The sequence below is a fragment of the Callionymus lyra genome, chromosome 2 (assembly GCF_982586985.1).
Source record: "Callionymus lyra chromosome 2, fCalLyr1.hap1.1, whole genome shotgun sequence".
Taxonomy (NCBI): domain Eukaryota; kingdom Metazoa; phylum Chordata; class Actinopteri; order Syngnathiformes; family Callionymidae; genus Callionymus; species Callionymus lyra.
Genome location: NC_141819.1, coordinates 37,006,102 through 37,033,334, shown reverse-complemented (window position 1 = coordinate 37,033,334; position 27,233 = coordinate 37,006,102). Strand labels below are relative to the sequence as shown.

The window sequence follows — 27,233 nt, the reverse complement described above, 5'->3', positions numbered from 1 at the left end:
CACCTGGTTGTTATTCCACCAATTTCAGTTAGTAAAAACTTCTAAAGCAACATGTATCTTATGTCCTAAAAAAGGAAGTAGAAAAACTCACCAAAAGCTGTGTCATGTTATTTGTCACAAAGTTGTCAGTTAAGAAAGACAGATGTTCATTTATGATTAGATTAGATAAAATAGACTTTATTAATCCCTCTGGAGATCTCCTCCGTTAAGGTTTTCAGTTCACAGTAGGAACAGCAAGTTTCATACAATCAAGAACAAGAACAAAGTGCAAATAAAAATAGAAAAGTGCAAAAAGATAAAGTGCATATATAAGCGCGCATAGATCAAAGGAAATAACGCAAAGAAAAGGACACACAAAGAGTAACAAAATCAACATCATCATTTCACTCTGCTCCTGCCCCGAAGGTCAGAGTTATTACACAATCCCTCTGACGTTGCTGCAGAATCATAAATGAAAAACATAGTACTCCTGTCTATTTAATATTATATATTTTTGTAAAATACAGGGGAAAAAACCTTATTTGAAGTTAAATTATCAGAAAATTATCCAAATTATTTGTAGAATTTACAGGTTCCCGTAACTTGAACATAGAGAATATGTATAAAGTAAGTAAGTAAGTAAGTAAGTAATTTTTATTTGTATAGCGCTTTTCTAGACCAGGGTCACAAAGCGCTTAAACAATCAAAACAATATTCAATAAAGTATAGGATACAATTACAGTGTATTCTTTCACTAAAATGTTAGTGTAAAACTGTTACATAGATCTTTACAGAATTATTTACTTTAAACATTTTCTACAGTGTACTTTGCAGCAAATATCATGGACAACTTTCCCCATAAATAACATTGAAACTAAAACTTATTTATCTCACCCAAATAAAACATATATTTGTACATTATCTAATGTGTTGGTTGAAACATTTATGTAATATCGTTTAACACCAAAAACGAACCTTTTCAAGGCCAATACTTTAGTAAAAACGCGGATTATTGCAGTTGTATTTGTCTAGTTTTTTGTAAAGAAATATTCTGAACCGTACCGTCTGGGCTATTTGGTGGCACATGCATGATTTACGAGCTGGACTTCCTCTCTGCTGCCGGCTCTGAGGCTGGCGCACCAACGTCGTAGTAAAATGCGGCAGTGAGGGGAGAAAAGGGGGGGAAGAAGAAGCAGGAGGAGAGCCAGAGGGAGGCGGAATCATCCTCCTCGCAGCAGCAGAGGAGAGCCGCGTCCTCCCCGGACACTCGCTGCACGGAGCGGCAGCAGCGGCGCTGGAGGACCAGAGACTGCGGATTGTTTTCTCCTCGCTGTGGTTCCGTCTCCGTCGGTGATGAGCCTGCTGGGGGCCTACAAGAAGAAGACCAGTTACGATGGCTATGAATCTTTGCAGCTGGTGGATAGCGGCGGAGAGAGCTTCGGTGTCGGCGGCAGAGGGAGCGCGGGCGCAGGATCCATCGCACCAGGACCGAAGGCGGGCCCGCTGAGGGAGGACTGCAGCACCATGGACAGCTCAGGTGAGTCCCTGCAGACCAGCTTTCTGCTGGACCGCGATGATGACTTGACGCTATTCTGCTGCTGGAGTTGATGGACACTTGACTTGATGTGTTTCCAAACTAATGCCTTTAAATATGAAAGGAAAATAAAAACACTTTGACTGTGTTTATGTGGCCCTCATGATCTGAAGGAGACTAACAATTGGATTTTGTATTCATTTCTAGCATTTATTATCAGTCTCTAAAGGTGAAAATTTGGAAAAAGTTATTTTACATCAGGTTTTAAAAAAAGTGATGCAAAAATGTTGAATTAATTAGTGTAGAATATTTAGCCTAGTTGTAATTTTTAAACAGGACTTCTGTCCTTTGCTTGTGAGTAGTTATGCCTCTATAACAAATTAAAGTGAATATTTTTTTTAAATCATACGTTTAAAAAAACATGTATAAAATAAGATAAAATATTTGTTTTAGAATATTAAGCTTCAGTTTATACTTTTCACTTATTTATTTTGGCTTGATGGCCCCACACAACTTTATAAAATGTGGCCCCTTAGGAAATCGCCCACCACTATGCTAAGGTATGCCATGAATAAGAAATTGCGAAGTAGCTTGAAGCATACATTCATATTAACCAAGGTAAATACTTTAATGGAGGGTTTAAAATTGATTATGTTTCCTTATCATATTTAATTAGAAAAAAAACAATCTTTCGCTTCATACTCAAGCTCGAGGAGTGGGGGCCAAATCAAGTCATTTCACCGTGAAATCTATGAATACGTATGATTGTCTCCAAGGGAGATTCGATCGTAATGTAAAGCACTGTGGACTGATCTAAAGTCTGCAGTATTTTCAGGGACTAAACTCTACAAATATAAATTACTCACTTACTTATTTAAACTACAGATAAAAACAGTGAAAATAAATCATATAGTTTGCTTTAATTTTCACTAGTTTATAGGTTTATTCTTCGAGTCAACTTGACTGAAACTAGCAGCCTGACATGTCAAGAGTCATAGACTTATGTCACTTCAAGGAAAATACCATCATTTTTCAAAACAAAACCCCTTTCAGACAGTAATAATTGATAGAGCAGACATCAATATATAGTATAAATATTTTCTTTTCCATGTGGCCGTTAAAAAAATGCCTCAAAGATACCGGTTCCTGGACCAGGGCCTGTGGACCACTGATAAGTAGAACTAAACAGAGATTGCCTGATCATTTGATACAATAGACACGACTGTGTTTTCGATGGAGTCTGCTCCCCTCCACTGAAGTATAGATGCTATTGACTGTGAAACGTTTCACTATTGTACCATAGTACTTATTGTTTTACTTCTTAGCCTCACTAAGTTATGTCAGTCTCACCAAATTATACTATACAAACATAGTGCTGCTATTAGGAAATGCATGCACAAACCCATGTGCTTCCTCACAATTGAACGCCTCACCAGGTGGCAAAGGGACTTCCTGAGAAGATGCCTGAGCACCTCAAATATCTCCCCAGAGGAGTGACAGTTCTACTTTCCTGGATGACTTAACTTCTTCTCTAAGAGAGTCTAGTCACCCTGAGGAGAACACTTGTCCGCATATATCTGTGTTCTTCATCTTACAATCTCTTCCCAGAGCTTGTTTCTGTGGAAGGTAATATCTCCAGTTAATTGAGAGCCTGACCATTAGGAGGTGCTTAGCTTCCAATTAAATCTTCCACCAAATTGAAACCCCTTCAAGACTCGAGCAGATGATTCACTTTTCACCTTAGTTTCTGAAGATAAGATCATCAAAGGACACTCCTAGCATGAAATCAGGTCTAAATAGTGCACCTACTACGTATTAAGGTTCAGAAAAAATGTCTAAAATATATAATAAATATACATTGAATAACTTCACAGGTACAAATTAAAATAAAGGCTAGATTGATAAAAAAAGGTTTAAAACTAAATTATTTTGCTGATCTCCAAACTGTAGATCAGCATCTTTGAAGTGCATTTCTACTGCACCCCTACTGTGAACTGTCCACTGAGCATTATTGTTGCCAGTATTTCATCCATAAGGTGTCAAGTGGTTTAAGAATTCATTTTTTAACCTTTCAATCTGATCTATCTCACTTACAAACATTATTGCAAGTGAGATACTGTGTTGAATAGATTTAAATGTTGTGTTGAAACCAGATTTTACTTTTAGGGTAGTAGGGTATTAGATGACTCGTCCATACAATAATAATGTTGCTCTATCTTTAGTTTGTGCTAGATTGGCATAAGTAAAATGAATTATCCTGCCGAAGTAATTGTTATTGTTACAAGATATTCTTTATTCTTCCTCTAGTGTATAGTATAGTAGTGTTTTTTTATGCAAGTTCTATTTAACAGTATTAGTACTTTTAGTTAAACAGGGATAAAACCTCATGTTTATGATGTTGCAATAACAGGATACTAGGGCTGTGTATCGGCAAGACTCTAGCGATAATATCACGATACTGGTCCAACAATTTGATTTATTACGATATATTGTGATAGTGTAGGACCAAGGATATATTTGTAGTATTGTCGAGTACTTGACTCTAGTGTTGAAGAATTTACAGACCACATGACTCTTGATGAAGTCGTAACTGCCTTCATTTGTTTTGAAGAAAAAATATATCCAAACTATGCTCAAAAAGCTGCTGGACTGTATCCTCTTGTCCTCAGTCATTGCTTGAATCTTGGAGTTTCTTTGGCAGCAGAGGACGTAAAGACTGCTGCCTCCTAGCTGCCGGAAGTTCAATTGCAACACAAAATGAACACTGGATGAATTTTAGTTGTAAACAAAATAAATCAATTTTTCTATTTCACACTCTTAATAAAACAAAAAAAAAGATTTAAGAGTTAAAAAAATAAATACTTGTGCTTCTAAATATGAACCCAGTATTGTTAAAAAAATAAAATAAAATATATCGTTGTATCTGTTTTTTCTCACACCCCTTAAGGACTAAATGGCAGTTGTTTGATCGGGGGCTGTACTGACACCTTTAGGTGATCAATTTTATTGTCTATAGTTATTAGTTGAATTTGGTTATTGAATTTGAATTTAAATAATTGAAGCAGTATTTGTGTTGATGCCCGGATGTGTTCTCTCTCCATGGAGGATGTTAAGACTAAGCGTCAGTTTCAGGTGGGGGCGGGGCTGTTCGTCTCTCAAATGATGCTTTCAATGACTACTTAGCTTCGAAGGAAGTGAAGAGTTAGTGGTTGTAAATACAGATACACTCAAAGGCTGTAAGTGCCCCCCCCCACCCCCCCAACACACAAAAACACTCACACTTTCTTACTTAGAGACGCCGTTGAGCTCTCCCTCCTACAACCATCTGGACTATATTGGTCCATCACACCGACCCAGAGATTCAACTATAAATTAAATGAGCACTTTTTGAACACACTCCTGCTTCTCTATTTTTAGATCAGAATCCTGTCACATTCATTCCTCTGTGCTGCGAAGCACATGTCAACGACTTGCTTTTGGCGACAGCAGCTGAATTCATAAGAGCACATATGGATCTCTAGGCGCAGTTGTGAGGTTAGCTGTTTTTTATTTGATGTCATGCATAACTTTAAACCTGATGCTACAGCTCTCTCTAGCATAAAGGATTGATATGTCACAAGGAAAATTGTGCAAGTTTGTAGGTTTGTCATATATCGATATAGTGATCTATCGTAATATATATATTTGTATTTATATATTCTTAAAAGTGCTGTATTGATGGTTATTATTTGAAATCTTTTTCCTTTTATCATAGTTTTTCAGTAAAGTGTCTATAAAATAAAATAATTTGATTTATAATTTACAATCCACATGCAAATATTTACAGTATTACTGTATGACCTTTGCAGCCAAAGGAACAATGAAATGCTGAGGACTGAGGATGAGAGGATACAGTCTTTTAAAACTGATGTTTGTGTATTTTGTTTTCAAACGAGAGTCAAGTACTCGGACAATACTACAAATATATCCTTCTTTCTACAATATATTGTACCATTGCCCCTGTATTTTGATACGTATTGTATCACCATATTCCTGCCCATAAACAACCCTGTTTGTTGTATTGTATATTATTAATACTAGTAGGGATTGACAGGGTATAATATTTACTAAACTTGCAGGAAAAGCTTCATTTTCATCAGATGGATGTAACATGTGTGTGAGAAACTCAAATCAGTTTACCTCAGAGTTCAGTCGGCTTGTAACCAACACTTCGGTAACAAGCTCTGTCATCTAAGACTCAGAGTAGAGCTTTTTCCTCTGGAATATAAGGCGGTTAGGCATGTGTTGTGTGGATGTCTATGTAGTATGTGGGGGATTCAGCTTTGTCAAGATTAAAAAAGGATCCACAAGGCAGATGGTGCGATTACTCACTGTTGTTTGCTCAAGAGTTGTTGAGCTTGGAGATGTAGAGTAATTTGTGACAAATAAACTAATGCAAATACTTGAGTAATAGATTTTACCTTAATTAATGATAAAATATAGTTGTTGAAAGGTTATTTATCAACATATTTTTTATCTTGTTCAGACCACAGGAGACTTTTCAGCCATAGATTATTAGTGTTCTTCTAAAACAGAAAGAGATGAATAAGATGAAATGAACATAATAAATATAAATGGCAAGAAAACATTTCTAGAAAAAATAAGTTGTGCTTTCTGGTTCTTTTCATCAAATGAATCTATTAAGATTCAGTTCAAAAGAGGAAACACATTCTGTCTGCTCTTGTGGTCAGTACCCCCTGACATCTCTGCTGTCATTGGTCGACAGGCTGAAAGGGATAGCAGGTCACGGAGGAGGGGTGAACGCGGGGAAGGCTCTGGCTGGTTCTGTTTACTCAGTGTCCTTACAGGATTCATTTACCGTCCCCTGACATCATGACTTTTTGAACAGTAACTTCACGTCATTGAATTGTTATATATATAACATAGTATTCTAATAGTATTGTTGATGAGCAGTACAATTTGAAAAAAACCTCAGTATAATTTCAATCAGGTATAACATCCTCTTTTTTTCTTATAACGATGCATATTTTCTTGAAAGAAAATTCTCAAATGTTCAAACTATTATATTATTATTATATATTATTATGATGTTGAGTTAAAATGTTGCATATTTTGTATTTGTATTTCATTATTTAATTAGATTTTATTATTTATCCATCTTCATTAAAGACCTCATGATTTTGTTTATGTTTTATATTGTTGTTATTTTGTCAAAGTGCTGCCTTTAATGGTCGATAAAATTTAGTTGTTCTCATTCTAGTACAAAACTGCATTAACTGTTTCCTTCAACTAAGAAAAATCTCAAAATTTAGGAAACTTATGTCACAACACAAATGGAGTTTGTAATCCATGCGTTTGTTTCTTCTCGCCTGGACTATTGTAACAGTTTATTTTGGTGTCTTAACAAGTAGGAGCTGTCTCTCCTACAGTCCATCATAACTAGCAGCGAGAATTCTGATCCGCTCTAGTAGAAGAACTCACATTTTCCTGATCCTTAAAACTCTTCACTGGCTGCCAGTTTCTTTCAGGATCAACTTTAAAATTCTGGTTCTTACTTTCAGAACTATTCATGGTCAGACTCCTCCTTACATAAGTGATCTGATCCAGCCTTACACCCCAGCTCGGGCTCTTAGGTCTGTGGATCAGAATTTAAGTTCAAGTTCAAGTTCAAGTTATTTTATTGCCAAATATACATGTATGCAACACATACAGCATAGATGAGATTGTAGTCCTCTCAGACCCTCGATGCAAAACATGAAGAAAATCATGAGAATCTACTGATGGTTCCTCGCACACGGTTCTGGACCAGAGGAGAGAAATCCTTCCAGACTTGTTCCTAAGCTTTGGAACGATATTATTCTATCTCTGTGTTTGATGATCTACTGACTCCTTCAAGAAACATCTTAAGACATTATTTGTGTGGACTGTTCCCTGATTTTCTGGGACTACTGTGTTTGTCTTATATGTCTTGACCATTTAAAGTATATATTTTAACTGCATATTGTTTTTGATTCAAAAAGATCTTTGTGACCCTGGTCTAGAAAAGCGCTTTACAATTAATAATTACTTACTATATACTTACTGTACTTACCTTCCATTCATATTGAATGGAAAGATCATACAATTCCTTGAATCCTTCTACAAGTATACTCTTATATCAAAGTGTTCTAGTACAGCTTTTCTTTAAATATTATATTATTTATAATATAGTATTTAAAGTATATTTCCCATGTTTTATTTTATTCTTTTTTTAACCTTAAATTATTTCTGTTGTTACCAAGACAGTCGTGAGGCTTTCATTTCTTGTCCTGAGTCATTTCTTTTATTTTCAACAATAAAATTGTATTGTTTTTATTAACAGTAATATATTCAAACCGAAATATTAAAACAGATCTTTTATTGTATATTTTTCATGATTACACATTCGTGTAACTGTAGTGTTTACCAAAAACTGCAGTTGTGTACTTCCTGCTTCCTGGTGTCTGCTCTTTCAAATGTGGCCAGCTTGTCAATCCAGCAGGGATTCTGAGCGCAACTATGGAGGCAGAGAGGGAAGCGAGGGAAAACAACAGAAGCAGGATTTCAGATTGCCACAGGCGCGCTGAGTCATACACTTGGACATCTTCCAACATGGAGGCTTCATCACGTGCATATTCTCGGTGTCCTTGCTGACCGGCATCATGTCCACTGACTCAGTCGTCACTGAGATAACATTTTGGATCTCATCACCTGATATTGCCTCTGTTCCAACCGTCTGCTGCTCTCCTCTGCAGATATGGAGGCTGGCTATGGTGGCGGCCTGCTGGACATGGTGAAAGGTGGAGCTGGAAAGTTCTTCAGCAACTTTAAGGACAACCTAAAAGATACACTGAAGGACACCTCCACCAAAGTGATGAATCAAGTTTCAACGTAAGTGACCAACGTCCCTGGGCCCTTTGCCTGTCTGTATGTGGCCCTCAGTAGTTTAGAGTCAATGTTCACTCATTGTTTCATAGTAAACCTATTTACTAATTTAAAAAAAAAGAATGTTCCCACGGGATCAATAGAGTTCTGTCTCTCTAAACTATCTTTCTATTAAAAAAACGTTTGTTTTATGTCATGCATAGTGTTTTATCCATTAACAGTATATCCTAAATTTCGCTATTTCCCTACAAACTGATAGACATTGATGTCTCACAACAAGTTGTTTCGACCATTTTTCTTTTGCAACATTTTCACTTATCTGAATAAACAATCTTCAGATCTTAACTGAGAATCTTTAAATAAAATATGTGTGTAAACAAAACTCTGTAGGAACAAATATATATTGTGTAGTAATGTTGAGTACTTGAATCTGGTGCTGCAGAATTAAAAGTCGTAAAGGAATTATTTGTTTGGAAACCCAATAGTATCCAAACATCAACTTAAAAGCTGCTGGAGTCGACTGTATCCTCTCGTCCTCAGTCATTACCGGGATCTTACAATATTTCATTGTTCCTTTAGCTGCGGAGGACTTAATGACTGCTGCCATCTGTTTTACAAAAATAAGCAATGGCCTGGATTTTAACATATTAATTGTAAATAGAAAAAAAACAAAAAAACTTTTATTTATTTATTATTATTATTTGTTTACACTGTTTATTTAAATATAAATCAGAAAATAACTATATTAAAAATCAAATATGATTTGCACGGCAAAAGAAAGGTTTTTAATAAAAAAATGTTATCAATACAGTACTGTTAAATATCCACATAGCATTGTAAGAAAAAAATGCTATGTATCAGTTTATAAATATTTTCACACACCCCTAATATTGAATGTAATAACCACTTTCTGATATAAATACGTAGAATCCGATGGTTATTGCAACGGTAATCTACTTCCTATTTTGTCCTTGTCCAGTTATGTAAAGAAAAAAAGTATTTTCCCATCATGTATTTGGTTCATCAAAGCTCTGATTAGGTTCAACACTGCCTGTAAATACTGTGTCTTTGCTGTGTGATGAGTGGAATATTTCAAGTGTCTAGTCACATTTAAGCTACAGAATAGACCATATTGAGGATAAAAGCTAACAAGGTGGGTTGGAGCGTCTTGCACGACTTTCTCCTCTCCTTGTGTTCATTCTCAGAGCGCCACAAAAGACTCTGTGTAGTTTTTCAGCAGCACATAGTCGCAAGTAACGCCCTGACTCGGCAAGTTTCTCTGTGAATATCCCACTCGAGTGTCTGCTTCGCTGTTTCTCTTGTGTTTTCATCCTTCCTTGACTCTCGTAGCTGTCACTTCTCCCAGAGCTGAATTATTCATGGAGGTTCATTGTGCCAGTGTGCGGCCGACACAAGGATTCATTTCATTCAGCGTGTGTGTATGTGTGTTTACAAGAGTCGGGTTGCCATAGCAACCAATTATGAGAGACGTTCCTCATGGAAGTGTGAAACTGAAGGAAGAACATATCTTACTTTATTTCATAAATTAACAAATACAGAATGATGGGTTAAAGAAAAACATTTAAAAAACTGTGTATGTTTGATAAAAATAATAGATATTCCTTCATTCGTCCCACAGTGATGGAATTTGTGTTGTCACAGCAATGTTCATAAGATTAGACTTACCGTGCACATAGAATCATATAATAATAAAATAAATAAATAAATAAAATTGCAATAGAAAACAATAGTAATGATTATACTATAACCAATTACAAAAACAGTAGTGTACAACAAAACAGTAGCAGTGAGCAAAAAATTTAAACTAAATAAAAGAAACTAGTTGTTTGTGCTGTGAAAACAAAGAAAGTATTGGTAAGAGAGTGTCTTACGTGAACATGATCAGGTACCAATATAGAAACTCTATTTATAGTGATGTATGAATATATTTCAAGATTGTAATGATGTGTTTACTGTAAATCCATGGGATCAAACTCAATATTGAGCAAGAAATAGAGGGTTGTGACCAAAAGTGTCATCTTAAAATTATAAAAATCGACAAATAATACACTGTTATTTTATATTTTGTTTTGTTATTTTTCTATCTTAAGTGTACAATTACCGCCTTTAAATCTATAATATTATGTTTTTAAATTGTCCTAAGCAAAGAGGGAGTAGCTAGTGCACTTCCTACCAATACTCTCAGAACATGGAGATCATTTGTTGAGAAAACAACACTGTTTAAGTGACTTTCTGAAAAAAGTATTTTTGAAATTGCTGATATGAAGCGGACAGAATATCCCTGTGGATCAAGGGGCCAAACAAAATTTATATTTACCTTCAACAGCAAGTGTCATTATACCCATCAAATGTTTTTCCTTAAACATCATTTTCATCAGACTACGTTAAATCATGTGATGGTCTGGATTTGACCTCCAGGCCACAAGTTCGACACCTGCTCTCGATCCTTATGGTCGTTCCAGTAAAAAAGTAAAATCCCTGCTCATTGGATGTTTCAATGGACAGAACCTGTAACATGTCGCTGGTTATCTTGAACTGGATTGGACGGAGAACAGACTGAAGGACGAGTGAGTCAAAGTCTCGCCTGCAGATCATCGTTCTGCAGATGCATCACTCAGTTTTAACGCCCCGTAGAGATGGCAGCTTGACATCAGCGTTTTTCTCAGCAGTTCTCCTGTCAGATGGATGTCTCCTGCTTCTTTATCAAATGCCCTGCAGCAGTGCTCAGACCATAGTCCAGGTGACAAGACCCTCTTCTAGAATTAAGGCATTCATAGTGTCATCAAGGACATCAACAAAATGTTTTAAATGACACAAGGTATAGTTGAAAAGATCGGAGACGGTTCAATTACTGTTGGATGAATCATGAAAGTCTTTGTGAGGAGGATATTTTTCTTGGCCAGTAGGTTTGTTTATGGACTTTTGGAAGGTCCTGCTGAAACTTTCCCAGAGAACTTTTCATATGCAGCTCAAACCCTGACAATCGGCCTCTCTTGGCGTCACAGCTTCACCAGATTCGTTCCTCTCCGCTCTGTCTCATCTGTATTCTAGGCCGGCCAAGAAAGAGCCTCTGAATGATCGAAAACGACCTGGTTATTTTGTTTACCTGACTGACTTTCCTCCTGTCAGTCTTTTATTTTGCTACACTTGTTGCCTCCTAATTAGCTCAAACTATTTTTCGATGTCATCTTTTAAACTTCACTTCTTCTAACATTTGCAAGCTTAAATGTTTAGAAAAAATTAACGGTTCAAATGAAAATGTGGTACTAAGACCCCGTTCATACTAAGCCTGTCGTAACCGGTTGATTAGACCAGAGGTGCTTAACCAATTGAAATAAGCCTAGTATGAACGCAAATTAAGCGTTTTTTAAAGGGTTTTAACCGGTTGAGCAAAAACCACCTCAGGAGTAGGTTTGGTGAGGGTTTTCTGGGGTACGCCGCGCAGAAAACCCTGGTGCGAACTAAGGACTATTTAGCCGTTTCCGATTGACGTCATACTGCCAGGGTCGCAGCCTGTGGCACACATAGCCAAATGTCACCTTTGTCATTCTGAAATTTTTCCTTCCCCTTTGCATCTGAAAATGTCTGAAGCACATCTCTTTCCCACCAGTGACTGCTGCGTTCTTGAGCCCCAAACATTGTCTCAGTTGTAGAGGCGTTCAGTGCAGCTGCAACGGTGAGGGCAGCATACATCATTTCTCTGCAACGCTTCCTTGTCATGATGACCCGGCGCGAGCGATCTCTTTCTTGATTACACATCATTTTCCAAAATAACTTGACCAACAAAAGCTCCTGTCCTCCAATTCCCGTCATTTTTATGCAAGTCAAGTACTCGATAATACTACAATTATATACTTGTTACTAGTAGGGATACACCTAGTAGTGGTATTGAATATCGGTCTGATCAGGTATTGGTGAATCCGAGCAGTTTAATAACTATATTTGCGCTAATGTCACGCACCAGCGCCAGTGAAGCAGCAGAGCTAACAGCAGAGCTAACAGCAGAGCTAACAGCAGAGCTAACAGCAGAGCTAACAGTGGCTCTGCTGCAGTGAAGATTCGAGCGGATGCTTGGAGAAGAAATCAAGCTAAAAGATTCAACACAAGTTTATTAAACATCTAAAGACGCATCACGACAAATGAGAAATCGAAGAAAGAAGAAAGATGAAACAAAATGAAGCTGTTAACTTTGCTGTTCTGTAGAGGCGAGAGAAATTTCAGGCGATGCATGAAAGTCAACAATTATTGAAATCTGCCTCATACATTGAATAAAAAGTTTGTGTTTAATACTGGTTGAATAAAGGCTGAGAGTTACATTTAGTTCTGGACTTTTTGGGTTCGCCTTATAATCTTGACACTTGCAGGGTCGTTTGCACTTTGTTCCAAATTGTCACTCTTAGTATTTTGTTTCAACAACTTGACAACTTCACGGACCGTCTACGTATTTTTCTGGTCATAGGGAAACAAAGTTTACAATTTAACTTTGTTATTTATCTTATATTTTCTAACATTAAAGACTTTATTTGAATAAATATCAACTCTGTAATGATATACATAGTAATCTTTGCTTTTTATGAAGGCATTAGAAGTTTTATTTCACAATAGGTAATATTTTAAAAAATAGTATTTGATCGGTATCGGCCAATACTCAAAGCCCATGCATATATCGGGACCATAAAAGTTGGATCGGTGTATTACTTACTACAGTATCAAAATATTTGAGTATATTGCATTGTTGCTGCTTTGAAATCTGGTGAAAATAGGGAGAATTCTGGAGTAGAATGGAGGGAGACTGAGTGTCACGTCTGCTGGGATCCAACCCACTTATACTGTGTCTGGTTGAGTGTGTGCAGCCACACATGCTTGTGAACAGATTCTTGTTGACATCAAATATTTCCGTCTGGTGCTGGAGATTTATACGATGACGACCGTAGAATAAAAATGATCCACGCTAAACTGCAATTCGATGCCAAAAAGGATAATTTATTGATTCTCACAGAAGTATATGAGCCAACAGAAAGTAGCTTATTGATTTTCACTGTGACAAATACAACCAAGGAAATGAGATTAGTCGTGTAGACAAGCTCTCGTGTTGTTTGCTGAGATAAAGAAAAATGCTCTCTGCCCAGAATGATGGAATATAGCGAAGAATGTTTGACTTGTATCTCATTATATGTCTACTAAGTGCTCCATTATATTGACTTAAGCTAAAATGTTTTATATGTGCCTTTGTGAAACTCAAAACATTCAATACTTTTTTTAAACCATTAAATATAAGTACCTTTAATTATCATTTATTCTATATTATATAAATGTTACTTTATACAATTTGCATTTCATATAATGGATAAATTTAATCCGTTTTTTTCTTACGACTTATTATTTTAGTTGCACTAATACTCCATCTAAGGTTTCAAAGAAATGAGAAAAGGTGTTTACTGTTGAAAATAGTATGTGAAACAAGACATTTCCATGAACATATATATTAAGTCTATTGACAAAACAAAACAAAACAAGTATGTCAGCTTTAAAAATACATGTTTTATGAATGACCTTGTATGTTAAAACCTGATTTAAAATGAATGAATAATAATAATAATATAAATAAATCGTTTACAGGATAAAGGAGGTAGAAACGTTATGTTCTCGTGTCACTTCTGGCTCCTCGGAATCATACGGTTGATTCACCGTTACTCTACCCAGGAGACGACATCAGATGTGATTTGCAACATTGACCCGGTTTTCCTGTTTTTATTCACTATAGAGGATATTTGAAGAATACAGGAGGAAAAGTCTTTGCGTTAAATGGAGACTTTTTAAATCAAATTTCCTGCAGGAATAATATTTGCAAATTCCATATGTGAAAAAATATTGTAGAAAATGAAGACAATCCTCTGTGCGCGTGTGTGTGTGTGGTTGTTATGCAGGTGTGTTTGTAGACACTCATAAAATTGGGTCTACTGTCAATATTGACTAAGTTGACACTCGTGCAACAAAATTGTTCCCTTAAACCTTTAAATTATTTTATTGAAATTATTGCAATGGATTATTTTTTAATAATTGAGTTCACTATAGTTTTTTACACATAGAGTTTAATATTCTTATTTCAATAATTCATAAATGTATATTGTAAATGAAATATTTTTTTAATCCGTAGACTTTTAAATTCAATATAATAATGTGACGTGTGAGTGACTCATGATCACGATCCAGTACCTCTGTATTATCACATTTAACATTTTTATATAAAGTTAAAAGTTTTTAAAAAAAAAGTTAAAAAAAAAAAAGAATAAAAATATATTTTTAAAGTATTTAATTATTTTGTTAAATTACTTTAAAAAATACGCAAATTCAACATCCATCCATCCATCCATCCATCCATCCATCCATCCATCCATCCATCCATCCATCCATCCATCCATCCATCCATCCATCCATCCATCCATCCATCCATCCATCCATCCATCCATCCATCCATCCATCCATCCATCCATCCATCCATCCATCCATCCATCCATCCATCCATCCATCCAGTGTTTATTCCAAAGTCTTTTGTTGACATAAACTGTACTTTCTTCTGGTTTCAGATACACAAAAGGAGAGCTGGACATATCCTACATCACTTCGAGGATAATAGGTAAGATGTTTTTAAGAAACACAAAGTATATAAAGTGTAAAAAAGCTCACAATGTTTCGATGAACTGCCCAAGGCTTTTTGTTGAACTGAATTATGTTCACAAACACTTACAAACAATCCTGAACTCACGCTCATCAAGGAGGAGTGACAGCCCTTCAGACACAGCATCCATGTCTCTCTCCTTTCAAACCACCTCGACTGAGATGCTTTCCTCTCCTCCAGTGATGACCTACCCTGCAGAGTCCGTGCAGATCGGCAACCAGAACCACGTAGAAGACATCCGGTCCTTTCTGGACAGTCGTCACGCCGACCACTACACCGTCTTCAACCTTTCCCAGCGGAACTACCGTGGCGCCAAATTCTCCAACAGGGTGAGAACATGAAGTGATTTAGGTTTTCAAGCATTTTAATGAAGCAGGTTAAACAAATGTCATGATTATTATGCTATTAATAAATCATAGGTCATCCAGGTTTTATTTCCATTTTATGGCTGTAGAATAGATGCAAAGAAAGAATGGTGAAAAGAAAGTAAAATGAATGGATGAATTTGTCCTTTTTTATCAATGGGGTTTGACTTTCTTTGAATAGTTTACTGTGTTTAGCCTTTATATTTTAATACTCATTTTTAATATGTATATTAGATGTATCTTGTTTTTTATATTGTGTTGTTTTCAAGGTAGTGTGCCATTTTTAAATGAAGGATATTTGTTTTTATGTAAAGCACACTATGATACTGGTGTCTGAAAGATGCTTTTTAAATAGATATATATATATTTTTTATAAGAAGATTGTAACATTATTTGACAGTTACTCAAAATGTATTTTTTAAAACTATGTTATAACAGTAAACAGAAAAAGCAATACACAACAAGATTTCTTATTTACTTTATTAAGTGGTATGAACTCTCAAAGATATAAAAAAGAAAACAGAGATATGAATGCAAACAACAAAATATTGATATATATAAAATAACAAACTAGAGCTTCTGAAAATGACTCAAGTGTAATATTGAGAGATTTTAGCTGGTGTCCTGCTCACAGGTGTTAAGCGCAACAGCCCAACAATCCTTGACTAACTCATTGTTAAAGCTACACATGTTTAGCATATCTTTATTTAAAAACATGTACTGTATTTAGTTTTCAGTTTGGGCTCCTCTGGTAGTGCAGATTAAGTAGAATCATAGCCAAGTCCAATTCATGTCATCCAAGACATTTTGCAGAATTTCAAAATCTATTTAATGAAAACCACACAGTTTGTGTGTCGTTTATGACCTTCAGGCTGATTTGTATTGCATGGTTCTCTTTTCTTACCTCCTCTCCACCAGGTCTCCGAGTGCAACTGGCCCTCTCGCCAGGCGCCCAGCCTCCACAATCTGTTTGCCGTCTGTAAAAACATGCACAACTGGCTCAAACAGAACCCCAAGAATGTTTGTGTCATCACCTGCTCGGTAAGAAACATCACTGGAGACCCGTTGTTGTGAAGCTTTGGACTTCAACAGAACATTCGATACGTCTTCTGTGTTTAAAGGACAGTCGAGCTCCCTCTGGTGTCTTGGTTTGTGCCATGTTCTGCTTCTGCCACCTCTTCCACAATCCTGTTCCTGCCATGCAGCTGATCAGCGCCAAGAGACCTGGCTCTGGACTCTGGCCGTCGCACCGCAGGTTAGAATCCCGAGAGATCATTAGAAACTAGTGTGTGTGTTGGCAAGAATCTAGTGATACAATAAATATCACGATACAATGGCAACAATGTATTGTGATACTGTAGTAACAAGGATTTATTTGTAGTATTGTCGAGTACTTGACTCTGGTGTTGCAGAGTTTACAGACCACATGACTCTTGATGAAGACGTTACTGTTTTTATTTGTTTTGAAACCAAAATATGACCAAACATCAGCTTTAAAAACTGCTGGAGTCGACTGTATCCTCTCGTCCTCAGTCATCGCCGGGATCTCACAGGATTCCAAAAATAAACAAACCTGTGAATATTTGCATGTACATTTAAAAAAATGTATTATTTTATTTCATACATGCTTCATTTAAATATGAACCATAAAAAACTGGAAGCATTTATCTTTTTATTCAGATCAGAATTAAACTGTGTCAACCCTACTTTGTGTCCACGTGAAGGTACATCGGCTACGTGTGCAGCATGGTGTCAGAGAAGCCCACTCTACCGCACTCCAAACCTCTGACCATCAAGGCGCTCACCATGAGTCCAGTTCCCTGCTTCAACAAGCAGCGCAGCGGCTGCCGACCCTTCTGTGACGTCCTGCTCGGAGAGACCAAGATCTTCACCACAGCGCTGGAGTACGAGAGGATGAGGTGGGTCCTACATTTTGAACTTTTTAATTATTGAATTCAGAAATTTGTTTATTAAGAGGTTTTATAATTAATAAACAAAAAAACAAACATTTTTTTATTTTATAATATATAAAAATCACTTTCTAAATTAAATATATTTTTTATTTATTAGCCTTTTAAATTCAATGTATGAATTTAAAATAAATATTGAATTATTATTATATGAAATATATTTAGAATATCAAACTAGATGTGTACAAAATGTGTAAAGATTTGTTTTATTTATTAAATAAACAAACCGATTCAACCTTTAAATATATAAATTATTGAATACAGCTTTTCAATAAAAAAATTGTAAACCTTCTGTTAGAAAATATATTCAATTAAAATATTTTAAAAAAGGGTAACCTAACCCTAACCCTAACCCTAACTATTAAAAAAAACAAATCAACATTTATTATAGAAATGAATGAATTCAATTATTGGAAAAATCAATGACTAAAAATCATTTCAATAAAGGAAAGTTCCACCATCGGAAATGTTAAGTTCAACCATATTATGATGGCACTGATATACTTCCATAAAGGTCGAGAACAGGTCAAGGACTGACTGTAGCAACTCCTGAAGTCCTGAAAGAAGACGAAGAAGAACCTCTGACTGGTCTATCTTCCTTGTTGTCTGCGACAGAGAGCACAGGATCCAAGAGGGGAAGGTGGTCTTCCATCTGGGCGTGAGCGTTCAGGGCGACGTGGTGGTTTCTGTCTCCCACATGAGGTCCACCATCGGCGGACGCCTGCAGGCAAAGGTGAGTTGGATAGTGGAGGCTTGAAATCATGAGAAAATACGTGTTTGAGTAAATGCAATGACCGTCTAAACATCCTTGAACTAGGTCTCCAACACTCAGATCTTTCAAATCCAGTTCCACACTGGCTTCATCGCTCCAGGGACCACAGTGTTAAAGTTCAACAAGTGAGTTTTTACGTTCAATCTTTTTGGTGTTCCCCTTACTGACCTACTATTGTGTTTCCAGGCCTGAGCTGGACGCCTGCGACTCCCCAGAGAAGTACCCTCAGCTGTTCCACGTGATCCTGGACGTGGAGGTGGAGAGTGAGGACAAGCCCAAGGACCTGACGCCGCCCTGGGAACAGTTCCCGTGCAAAGACCTGATCCCGAATGTGTTGTTTTCCTGCCATCAGGAGCACCAGGACGCCCTCGCCGTTGCTGGTACAGTGTGGGCGGGAACACTTTGACTATAATTAAGATCTTTCCCTGACTGCTCGTAACCTTCACAATAGACCGATCAGAGCAAATAAGCGACTCATAAAGTCTCACTTGAATCTAGCTGATCCAGATTACACTTTTACTTTGTACCTGAAACTGTCAACTCATGACTCTTGTATCACTTTCCCTTGCAAGATGAGATGGAAGGCTTGGATCTGGAGGGTAAGACAGCAGTAGCTCAGGAAATATGTCGTAGCGACAGTAGCCGTTACTGCTGTTATCAGTCCATTGAACACTGGTTTTCATCGTACATTTGCATATGAGGCTCCTACTGTGGGTCCCAGCTGGAGTTAAGATGTATTCATATGACTCTACGCTAGTGGTGTGGCACAAATCTGGCAATACATATCCAAATTCAGGGGCACCGAAACAGCATATCACAATACTGTATAAAGATATATTTGTAGTACTGTCTGAGTACTTGACTATGGTGTTGCAGAATTTACAGACCGCATGACTCCTGATGAAGTCGTAACTGCTTTCATTTGTTTTGGAACCAAAATATGTCCAAATATGGAGTCCACTGTATCCTCTCATCCTCAGTCATCGCTGGGATCTCGTGGATTTAGCTGTGGAGGACGCAATGACTGCTGCCATCCAGCGTGTCATTGCAACACAAAAATGAACATTGTACAATGTTCATTGTACATTTTAAAATCAAATTATTTCACTTTATAAACGCTTTATTATCAGAACTATGATGAAAATAAAATGTAATTTAAAAGCCAAAAAAAGGACGAACATTTATAAAATCTTAACAGTACTTTAGAAAAATAAATTATCATTAAAAAACATTGCATTATTTAAGTGCATTAATATTTTCTTACACCCCCAATCTCCCTAATCGTGTAATAGTGACGACCACCTTCCCTTGGAGGACTTAAATTCAGTATGTATAAGAAAAGGTGCGGTATTATGTAGACTAGACGCGTAAGAAAATATCAACAACATGTGGAAATTCAACATTACTGCGTCAAAAATGTTTTTAAATTAACAATTAAATATTCAAGGCGTTTGTTAATTTTCGTGTTGAAATTACATTAAAAGGTGATTATTAATCTTCAGAGCAGATGTTTCAGTTTCTTTTCTTTTTTCTTAACTTGAACCAGTGCATTACAGTTAGTATGAATCTTTTAACAGTCAAGAACTCTATTAACTTTCTGTTTATCCAAAGAAATCAAAGCAAATGCTTATATTTGTTCTCTTGTAAAATACAAATATAGTGAACTCTTGTTTTAATTCAGTAAGATGATTTAAGCTTGTAAAACACTGTGTGTTTACTATGCAATGAAAGTCACTAAAGAAATGTAATCTATCCTTGTTCCTACAGTGACACAATATAATGTATCTTGATACGTATCTCCAGATTCTTGTCGATACACACCTCTAGTGTAGACAGAACTTCTGGCTGCAGTAGGAGTCTCCTGGTCCAGGACGAGGTCATGTGTACGGTTGTTATATGGACTGATCAGCTGAGAATAAAGTAGCAAAGACCACTCGTAGCTCTCCTGATGGCCACAGTGGCCCCCGACCCTGCTTTTTGATTGTAATCCTTCTCTGTTCTCCCAACAGAACCCACCAGACCGACGGGCGGCCCAGAGGCTCGTGGTCACGGTGAGGACAGCGAGCCCTCGGACGACGAGATGCTCTCCCTCTCCAGCCAGAGGAGCAGCACCAGCACCGCCCCGCAGAGGCCGGACCCCCCCGTGCCGAGGCCGGGGGCCGCCGAGCCGGAGGCTGAAGTGGACCTCCTGGGTCTGGGCGGTGACCCGGTCAGCCGCCCGTGTCCCTCGTCTCAGCCTCCAGCTGCAGCCACAGACCTTCTAGGGGATTTGTTTGGGGCTCCTTCACAGCCGACAAGTGGGCCTTCCTCAGCCCACTCCACTCCGCACAAAGTGGTGCCCAACACGGCCTCGCCTTGCCCCTCTCCTGCCCCACCAGGTGGGAGTTGGTATTGCACCTTTGTTAACTTTTATAATAATGTTATTGACTTTTGAATGTTTCTTCTTTAGCGTTCGATCCCTTCGGAGCAGGTCCCATGCCTAAACCACAGGACGTGATGGGCTCCTTCCTCGGACCAGGTAACACGGGACAGTCTGGTTCGTTACTGCATGCTGCTCGCTCTCCATCTCCCACCCTGCAGCCCACCAGCCTGGGTAATACACGAGAAGTGACCACTTTTGAATACTCGAGGCTCATGTTTCGCTCATTGGGGTGTGAGAAAACATTGATGCCCTTTTTTTTCATGATACTTTCAACAGCTTTATATTGACTTTTTATTACCATTTTGCTTATTTTTTAAATAATATATACATTCAAATTACGTTTCGTTTTTATTATTGTTTTGTTTCTGGTTATTATTTCGATAAAGTCAGCATAAAAGAAAATAATTCCAATTAATTAATTATTACTTAATTACAATTACAGTGCAAATATTCATAGCCTTTTTTAATTTTTTTGTTGCAATTGAACTTCCGGCCTCTAGATGGTAGCATTCCTTACGTCCTACCAAGCTAAAGGAACAATAAAAGCACACCAGATCCCAGATATGACTGAGGACGAGAGGATACATTCAACTCCAGCAGCTTTTAAAGCTGATGTTTGGACATATTTCGGTTTCAAAACAAATTAAATCAGTAAAGAATTCATCAAGAGTCATGTGGTCTGTAAATTCTGCAACACCAGAGTCAAGTACTCGACAATACTACAAATATATTCTTGTTACTACAATATTGCAATAATCGCAATATATCGTATCTTTGGCCCTTAATTGTGATACGTATCGCACAGCTAAAAATTAAAAATACACACCTCTAGTCGCTAATATACCACTTCCATTTTTAAATAACCGCTCTAGCCGGGACCTCCTCCAGGTTACTCAGCCTGTCTGATGGTTACCTCGTCATACAACATCCTCCCGCTTTGCTTCTGAAGCTTTCGTTTGGTAAAAGTGTGCAGATGACCGACTGTTGTGATCTTGATCAGGTCGAAGCTCCCCCGTCCCTACAACCACGCCGACGGTCAACGTCCAGCAGCAGAATGCCATGGGAGGCTGGGACTGGAACAGACCTGCGACCACAAGCACAGGTACATTGAACAAAGAGTCCTGCTCACATGTTGTCCCTCATTTATAGCAGGGGTTAAATAAAATGAAAACCCATCCTTTATTGTTTTCAAAAGTGTTTAAGTTTGTGGTTTTAATACATTTGCAGCGTGTCTGTCTGTCTGTGAATCAGTTTAAAAAAAAATAAGGCGAGGGATCGCTCTACTTGTATTGATGAACAGGTTGTTATAAATCCAATCATAGATAGTATGTATGTGTTATAGCTACCAGTGTGTGGAGTAATTCCTATTAATGATTCATACATGTGACTCTATATAGGCAAATGGCTATAACAGACAAATGAATGTAAACATTTTTAAATTAAATAAAGTTAAAAATTTTAAAGAACCTGCTAGCAGGAATTGAGAATACTGGTTGTAAATTAACGTGGTGTTTACTGTAAAGAATCTGGCGATACGATACGTGTCACGATATAGAGGATCCGATATATTGCCATATATTGCTAAACTGTAGATACAACAACTTTACAGACCACATGAGTCTTGATGAAGTCGTAACTGCTTTAATTTGTTATGAAACGAAAATATGTCCAAACATCGACTTTAAAAGCTGCTGAAGTTGACTGTATCCTCTCGTCCTCAGTCCTATCCGGGATCTGGTGTGCTTTTATGGTTCCTTTAGCTTGGTAGGACATAAGGAATGCTACCATCTAGAGGCCGGAAGTTCGAATGCAACACAAAAAAATAAAAAAGGCTATGACTATTGCAAGCTGGAGTCGACTGTATCCTCTGGATCTGACATGATTTGAATGTTTCTTCAGCTGCAGGAGGTCTGTCGATGGGCAGTCGTTCAGCCACCACCAGCCCCACCAGCTCCCTGCACAACACCCCCACTCACCAAGCCAAGCCAAACTCACTGGACCCGTTCGCTGACATCGGGAACCTCGGAGGCTCCGGATTCTCAAGCAAGCCCACCACCCCCACAGGAAGTACCCCTTCCTTCCCCCCCATGGGTTCCCCGTCTCGACCTCCTCCGTCGCCACAGCACACCGGAGGTTGGCAGCCGCACTCCGGCGCCGGGTTCCCGTCATGGCAACCCGGGGGCGGTGGTGCGGGAGGGTGGCACCAACAAGGCCCGGTCCCGCAGCCCAAACCCAGTCCAAGCCACACCCCGATGGCTCATACGTCTCCTCAGAACCGACCCAATTACAACGTCAGCTTCTCTGTGATGGGAGGAGGAGGTGGAGGAGGAGGAGGAGCAGGAGGAGGAGGAGGAGGAGGAGGAGGTAGTGGAGGAGGAGGTGGTGGCTCTCCGAGTGCCGCGGGAAAGACGAACGCTAGCATGGGTGAGAGACAAATGTTAGCGGTTAGCATGTTAGCTAGAAATGGCCCTAATTTGACAGAAATTAAATGGTTGTAATTTCAATGTTTAGTTCAAGAATGTTCAAACCTTTCAAGCCAATTTTCAACACATTGAGAATCATTTGTCACATTTACTAAACTTTAAAGCAAATTTACAACATGTTAAAACACATTTACAAACTTTTTAAATACAGTTACCAACCTTTAAAGCAAATTTACAACATGTTGCAACACATTTGGAATTTTTTTTAACACAGTTACTAACCTTTAAAGCAAATTTAGAACATGTTAAAACACATTTACAAACTTTTTAAACACATTTACTAACCATTAAAGTAAATGTATAACATTTTAAAACACATTTACAAACTTTTAGACACATTTACTAACCTTTAAAGTAAATTTAGAACATGTTAAAACACATTTACAAACTTCTTAAACACATTTACTAACCATTACAGTAAATGTATAACATTTTAAAACACATTTACAAACTTTTAGACACATTTACTAACCTTTAAAGTAAATTTAGAACATTTTAAAACACATTTAGAAACTTTTTAAACACATTTAATATATTTTAGAGTAAATGTATAACCTTTTAGAAACACATTTACACATTTTTTAAACGCATTTACTAACCTTTAAAGTAAATTTAGAATATGTAAAAACACATTTACAAACTTTTTTAAAACATTTACTAACCTTTAAAGCAAATTTAGAACATGTTGAAACACATTTAAACACTCATAAAACAAATGTACAAACTTTTTAAATACATTTACAAACGTTTTGAAAGATATTTACAAATGTTTAAAGCAAATTGTAAATCTGCCACCAGGTAAACTTCAGGTTGTACTAGGGTTAAACATTAGATAGTATAATTTATAATGTCCGATGATGACTAAGGAAGATGTTTTCCATTCTTGTCTCGTCCAGGTGCTAAACCTCGGGCCACAGATGCCAACTTCGACGACCTTCTGTCGGGTCAGGGCTTTGCAGGGGCCAAAGAGAAGAAGGGCCCGAGGACAATAGCAGAGATGAGGAAGGAGGAGATGGCCAAAGAAATGGACCCAGAGAAGATAAAGGTGAGACTCGTCAAAACTGTCACGGCTAAGTTGCAGTGAAATGCATTCGTAACATGCCACAGATTCTGGACTGGATCGAGGGGAAGGAGAGGAACATCCGGGCGCTGCTGTCCACCATGCACACGGTGCTGTGGGAGGGCGAGACTCGCTGGAAGCCCGTCGGTATGGCCGACCTGGTCACCCCGGAGCAGGTGAAGAAGGTCTACCGCAGAGCTGTGCTGGTGGTCCATCCAGACAAGGTGAGGTCGAGAATGAAAAACAAAAGAAAGCCTTGATGAGTCAGAACATGGTGTTGAATCAAGTGTGAAGTTCTGCTTCCACCTAGTGACCAAACTAGGAACTACTTCAATGTTTCAAGTTCTTAATGACGTATTCATTGCAACAGAAAAGTTAGTGTTACAATATAAAAAATAATAATAATAAAAAATAAAATGAAATGAATATTTGAAGTTGTATTAAGCAATAATTAAAGAAGGCTGTTGAATCAAATAATTCTAAATAAATAACCATAAATAAAAAATGGGGGAATACATGTAAAAAACCTCAAAATAAATGAATGACTGATTTGATCTGTTTGAATTAACACTGCTATTTCTGCATGTATACACATTTACAAAATGTCCAAGTAAATAACACAAAAAGTAGAAAGGAAAATGTATGAAACTTAAAATGTATACAGACATAAAAAAATATTTAAATAAGTAAATAGACAATGAAATCTAAAAATAAATACAAGATGTATAACTTAACTGAAATAGTGCTATTCTTTGACAAAAATAGAAAAATCAAAACCATTAATTTATTTACATATTTATTCATAGATTTAGTTTCTTATTAAGTGTATTTATTATTGTAATTTATCATCCTTTATAATAATTAATGTGAACAGCAGACATTACGATTCATCCATCAATTAATTTGGGTTGGTTTTAGTAACTTGAGTTAACTACCAGGTTCTAACTGCCTCTCCCTCCTCGCTGCCAGGCCACGGGTCAACCCTACGAACAATACGCCAAGATGATATTCATGGAACTCAACGACGCCTGGTCCGAGTTTGACAGTCAAGGACAGAAGGCACTTTACTGAGAGGAACGTTCCGGGTCACAAACCTGACCATGAAGACTCGGATCAGTGACATCTTCTCCCCGTAGTTCCGACTCCCTCCTCATCCTGTGTTTGTGGTGAAACCTCATCACACTTTATGCTCTGACTTCAACCGACCCGATGACGGATTAACCAGGACTGGATTATTTGGGGACATTGGATAAAAGAAAAGCTCATCCTGGAGGAAGACGCCAGCACCAACATCCTCGTTCAAGAAGACCGGTGAAGGTCAACCTCAGCCGACCTACATGGAGTCTTCCATTGGTCCGACTCAAGAAATATGAACATTATCGCAACATACATGAAAATATTCTTCATAATTTCTGTTTTAATTTGTTTACTAGTCATTAAACTAACATTTCGTCGACAATCCTGCTGATTGTTCTGAATTAGAAAAATAAATGAAAAAGCAAGATTTTTCCACATATATTATTTTATATTTATTTATTTATTTGCCCATTCGTATATGTTCTGAAACAGCTTGCAATATTTATATTCATCCTTTTAATTTAGCACTTTGTTTTATTTATAAAAATGTTCTTTTCTTAATTTAATTTAGAAAAATAACACAGTTCGGGTTTATACTCATATATTGGAAAATCAAGAATATTTGTCATGAAATTCTTATTTAAACTGTAATAATTTAGAATCAAACAACTAAATTATGTTTTTTTTCCATGTGCAAAAATAGCTTCTTTAATCTTTATTTATCCTGAAAAAGAAATTAAATATCACAGAGTGCAACATTAAAATAATAAATACAAATATCTGTAACATTTACCATGAATAGGACACGTGTTTTACGAATTATTTTCATACAGTTAATTTATATCCAATAATCTTGATCGTCACATGACTCCCTCCAGAGGTGCTTTTCAAAACCCTGCTGACATTTCTAGGTAACATTCTGCCAGCAGGGATTTAGGAACAATGTGAAACAGGTCTTGATCAAACCTGGTCTGTGTGTCTGGATTAAAGCTACAGTTCAGGACAGCAACATGAACAAAAAGGAGTGACCTGTAGTGACCCCCAACTCCCTCGAAGCTCCACATTGAAACTGGACTGTAGTTGCTGGATGTCGTGTGTGTGGATGTGACCTGATCTGGAGTCAGTGTGTCGTGTCTTTGCCTGTCTGCTGTTGAAGATATAACTGACCGTCTGTGTTCCTGTTTACTCTTGCAGGATGTAAATAATCAGCGAGTGCGACACAACAAATAAAACGGCCTGAAAACTTGAGCAAAATCCAGCCTTTTCTATTCATCAGCACATTTCATCAGATCATATTAAAATAAAATCTGCTCCTACAGTTAAGATTGTATTGCAAAAACTTTCTTTACTGTAGCTACAAAGGTGGAAAACACTAAAGTACATATTGGTTTCATAGTTTCATTTCCAATTATAATGCAAATAGTGAAACATTATTGGTGCAAGTACTTATCTATTGTTAAAATAAACCATGTTAACTAGTAATCCATTTTAAATTAAGCTATAAAAGTCCAGAATTGAGGTGAAGTCGTTTCAAATAAGTCCACACGAGGAAAGGTGAGAAGGTAAACGATAAATCAAAAATGATTCATTCTATTGTTTTCTGTATTAAATGTTTGAATTTAAAATGTCAATTTGAATCGTCTATTTATACTTGAAGGTCGATTCTTTTGACATGTCGGACAACTAAAAATATTATATTCCCCTGAACTAAGACGTCAGGTGACGCCATGAGGCATCAAACACTAATAAAACGCTTTAGTTTCTTTTAAGATTCCCATTTTGAAAAGAAAAAAATATATATTTCACGTTGAGGGATCAATAAAGTGTATCCATCTATTAAAATAAAGTTCGATATAATACGTTTGGGGTTAAAGTCAAAGCCATGACAATAAGTTCAAAAGAAACTTTTATTAACATCTTAAAATATGACTTTGAAACAGACAATATTTTCCTCAGGTGGATCCCACG

General features: G+C 37.2%; 1 protein-coding gene across 2 annotated transcripts; it reads left to right on the top strand.

The window, feature by feature from the left end:
* The first annotated feature begins 1,232 nt into the window (after nt 1-1,232).
* On the top strand, nt 1,233-26,511 carry dnajc6 (DnaJ (Hsp40) homolog, subfamily C, member 6). Of its 2 annotated transcripts, none has more exons than XM_087784962.1 (18): nt 1,233-1,516; nt 8,287-8,422; nt 15,025-15,074; nt 15,297-15,445; nt 16,400-16,522; nt 16,603-16,736; nt 17,206-17,400; nt 18,067-18,184; nt 18,269-18,348; nt 18,410-18,603; nt 20,233-20,601; nt 20,673-20,816; nt 21,646-21,747; nt 22,545-22,964; nt 23,025-23,069; nt 24,025-24,173; nt 24,236-24,412; nt 25,158-26,511. In XM_087784962.1, the coding sequence occupies exons 1-18, from the start codon at nt 1,333-1,335 to the stop codon at nt 25,257-25,259; spliced, it is 2,871 nt and encodes a 956-aa protein (XP_087641088.1). In that variant the 5' UTR covers nt 1,233-1,332; the 3' UTR covers nt 25,260-26,511. The 2 variants fall into 2 exon arrangements, with proteins under 2 accessions (XP_087641088.1, XP_087641089.1); XM_087784963.1 differs by having other exon boundaries at nt 1,234-1,516; nt 22,551-22,964.
* The last annotated feature ends 722 nt before the right edge of the window (nt 26,512-27,233 follow it).

Bases quoted from the DNA above. Each gene is read 5' to 3' on its own strand.
- dnajc6 (XM_087784962.1), top strand. From the start codon at position 1,333: ATGAGCCTGCTGGGGGCCTACAAGAAGAAGACCAGTTACGATGGCTAT. The intron at 1,517-8,286 runs GTGAGTCCCTGC...TCTCCTCTGCAG, and splicing joins CAGCACCATGGACAGCTCAG to ATATGGAGGCTGGCTATGGT. The intron at 16,523-16,602 runs GTAAGAAACATC...CTGTGTTTAAAG, and splicing joins TTTGTGTCATCACCTGCTCG to GACAGTCGAGCTCCCTCTGG.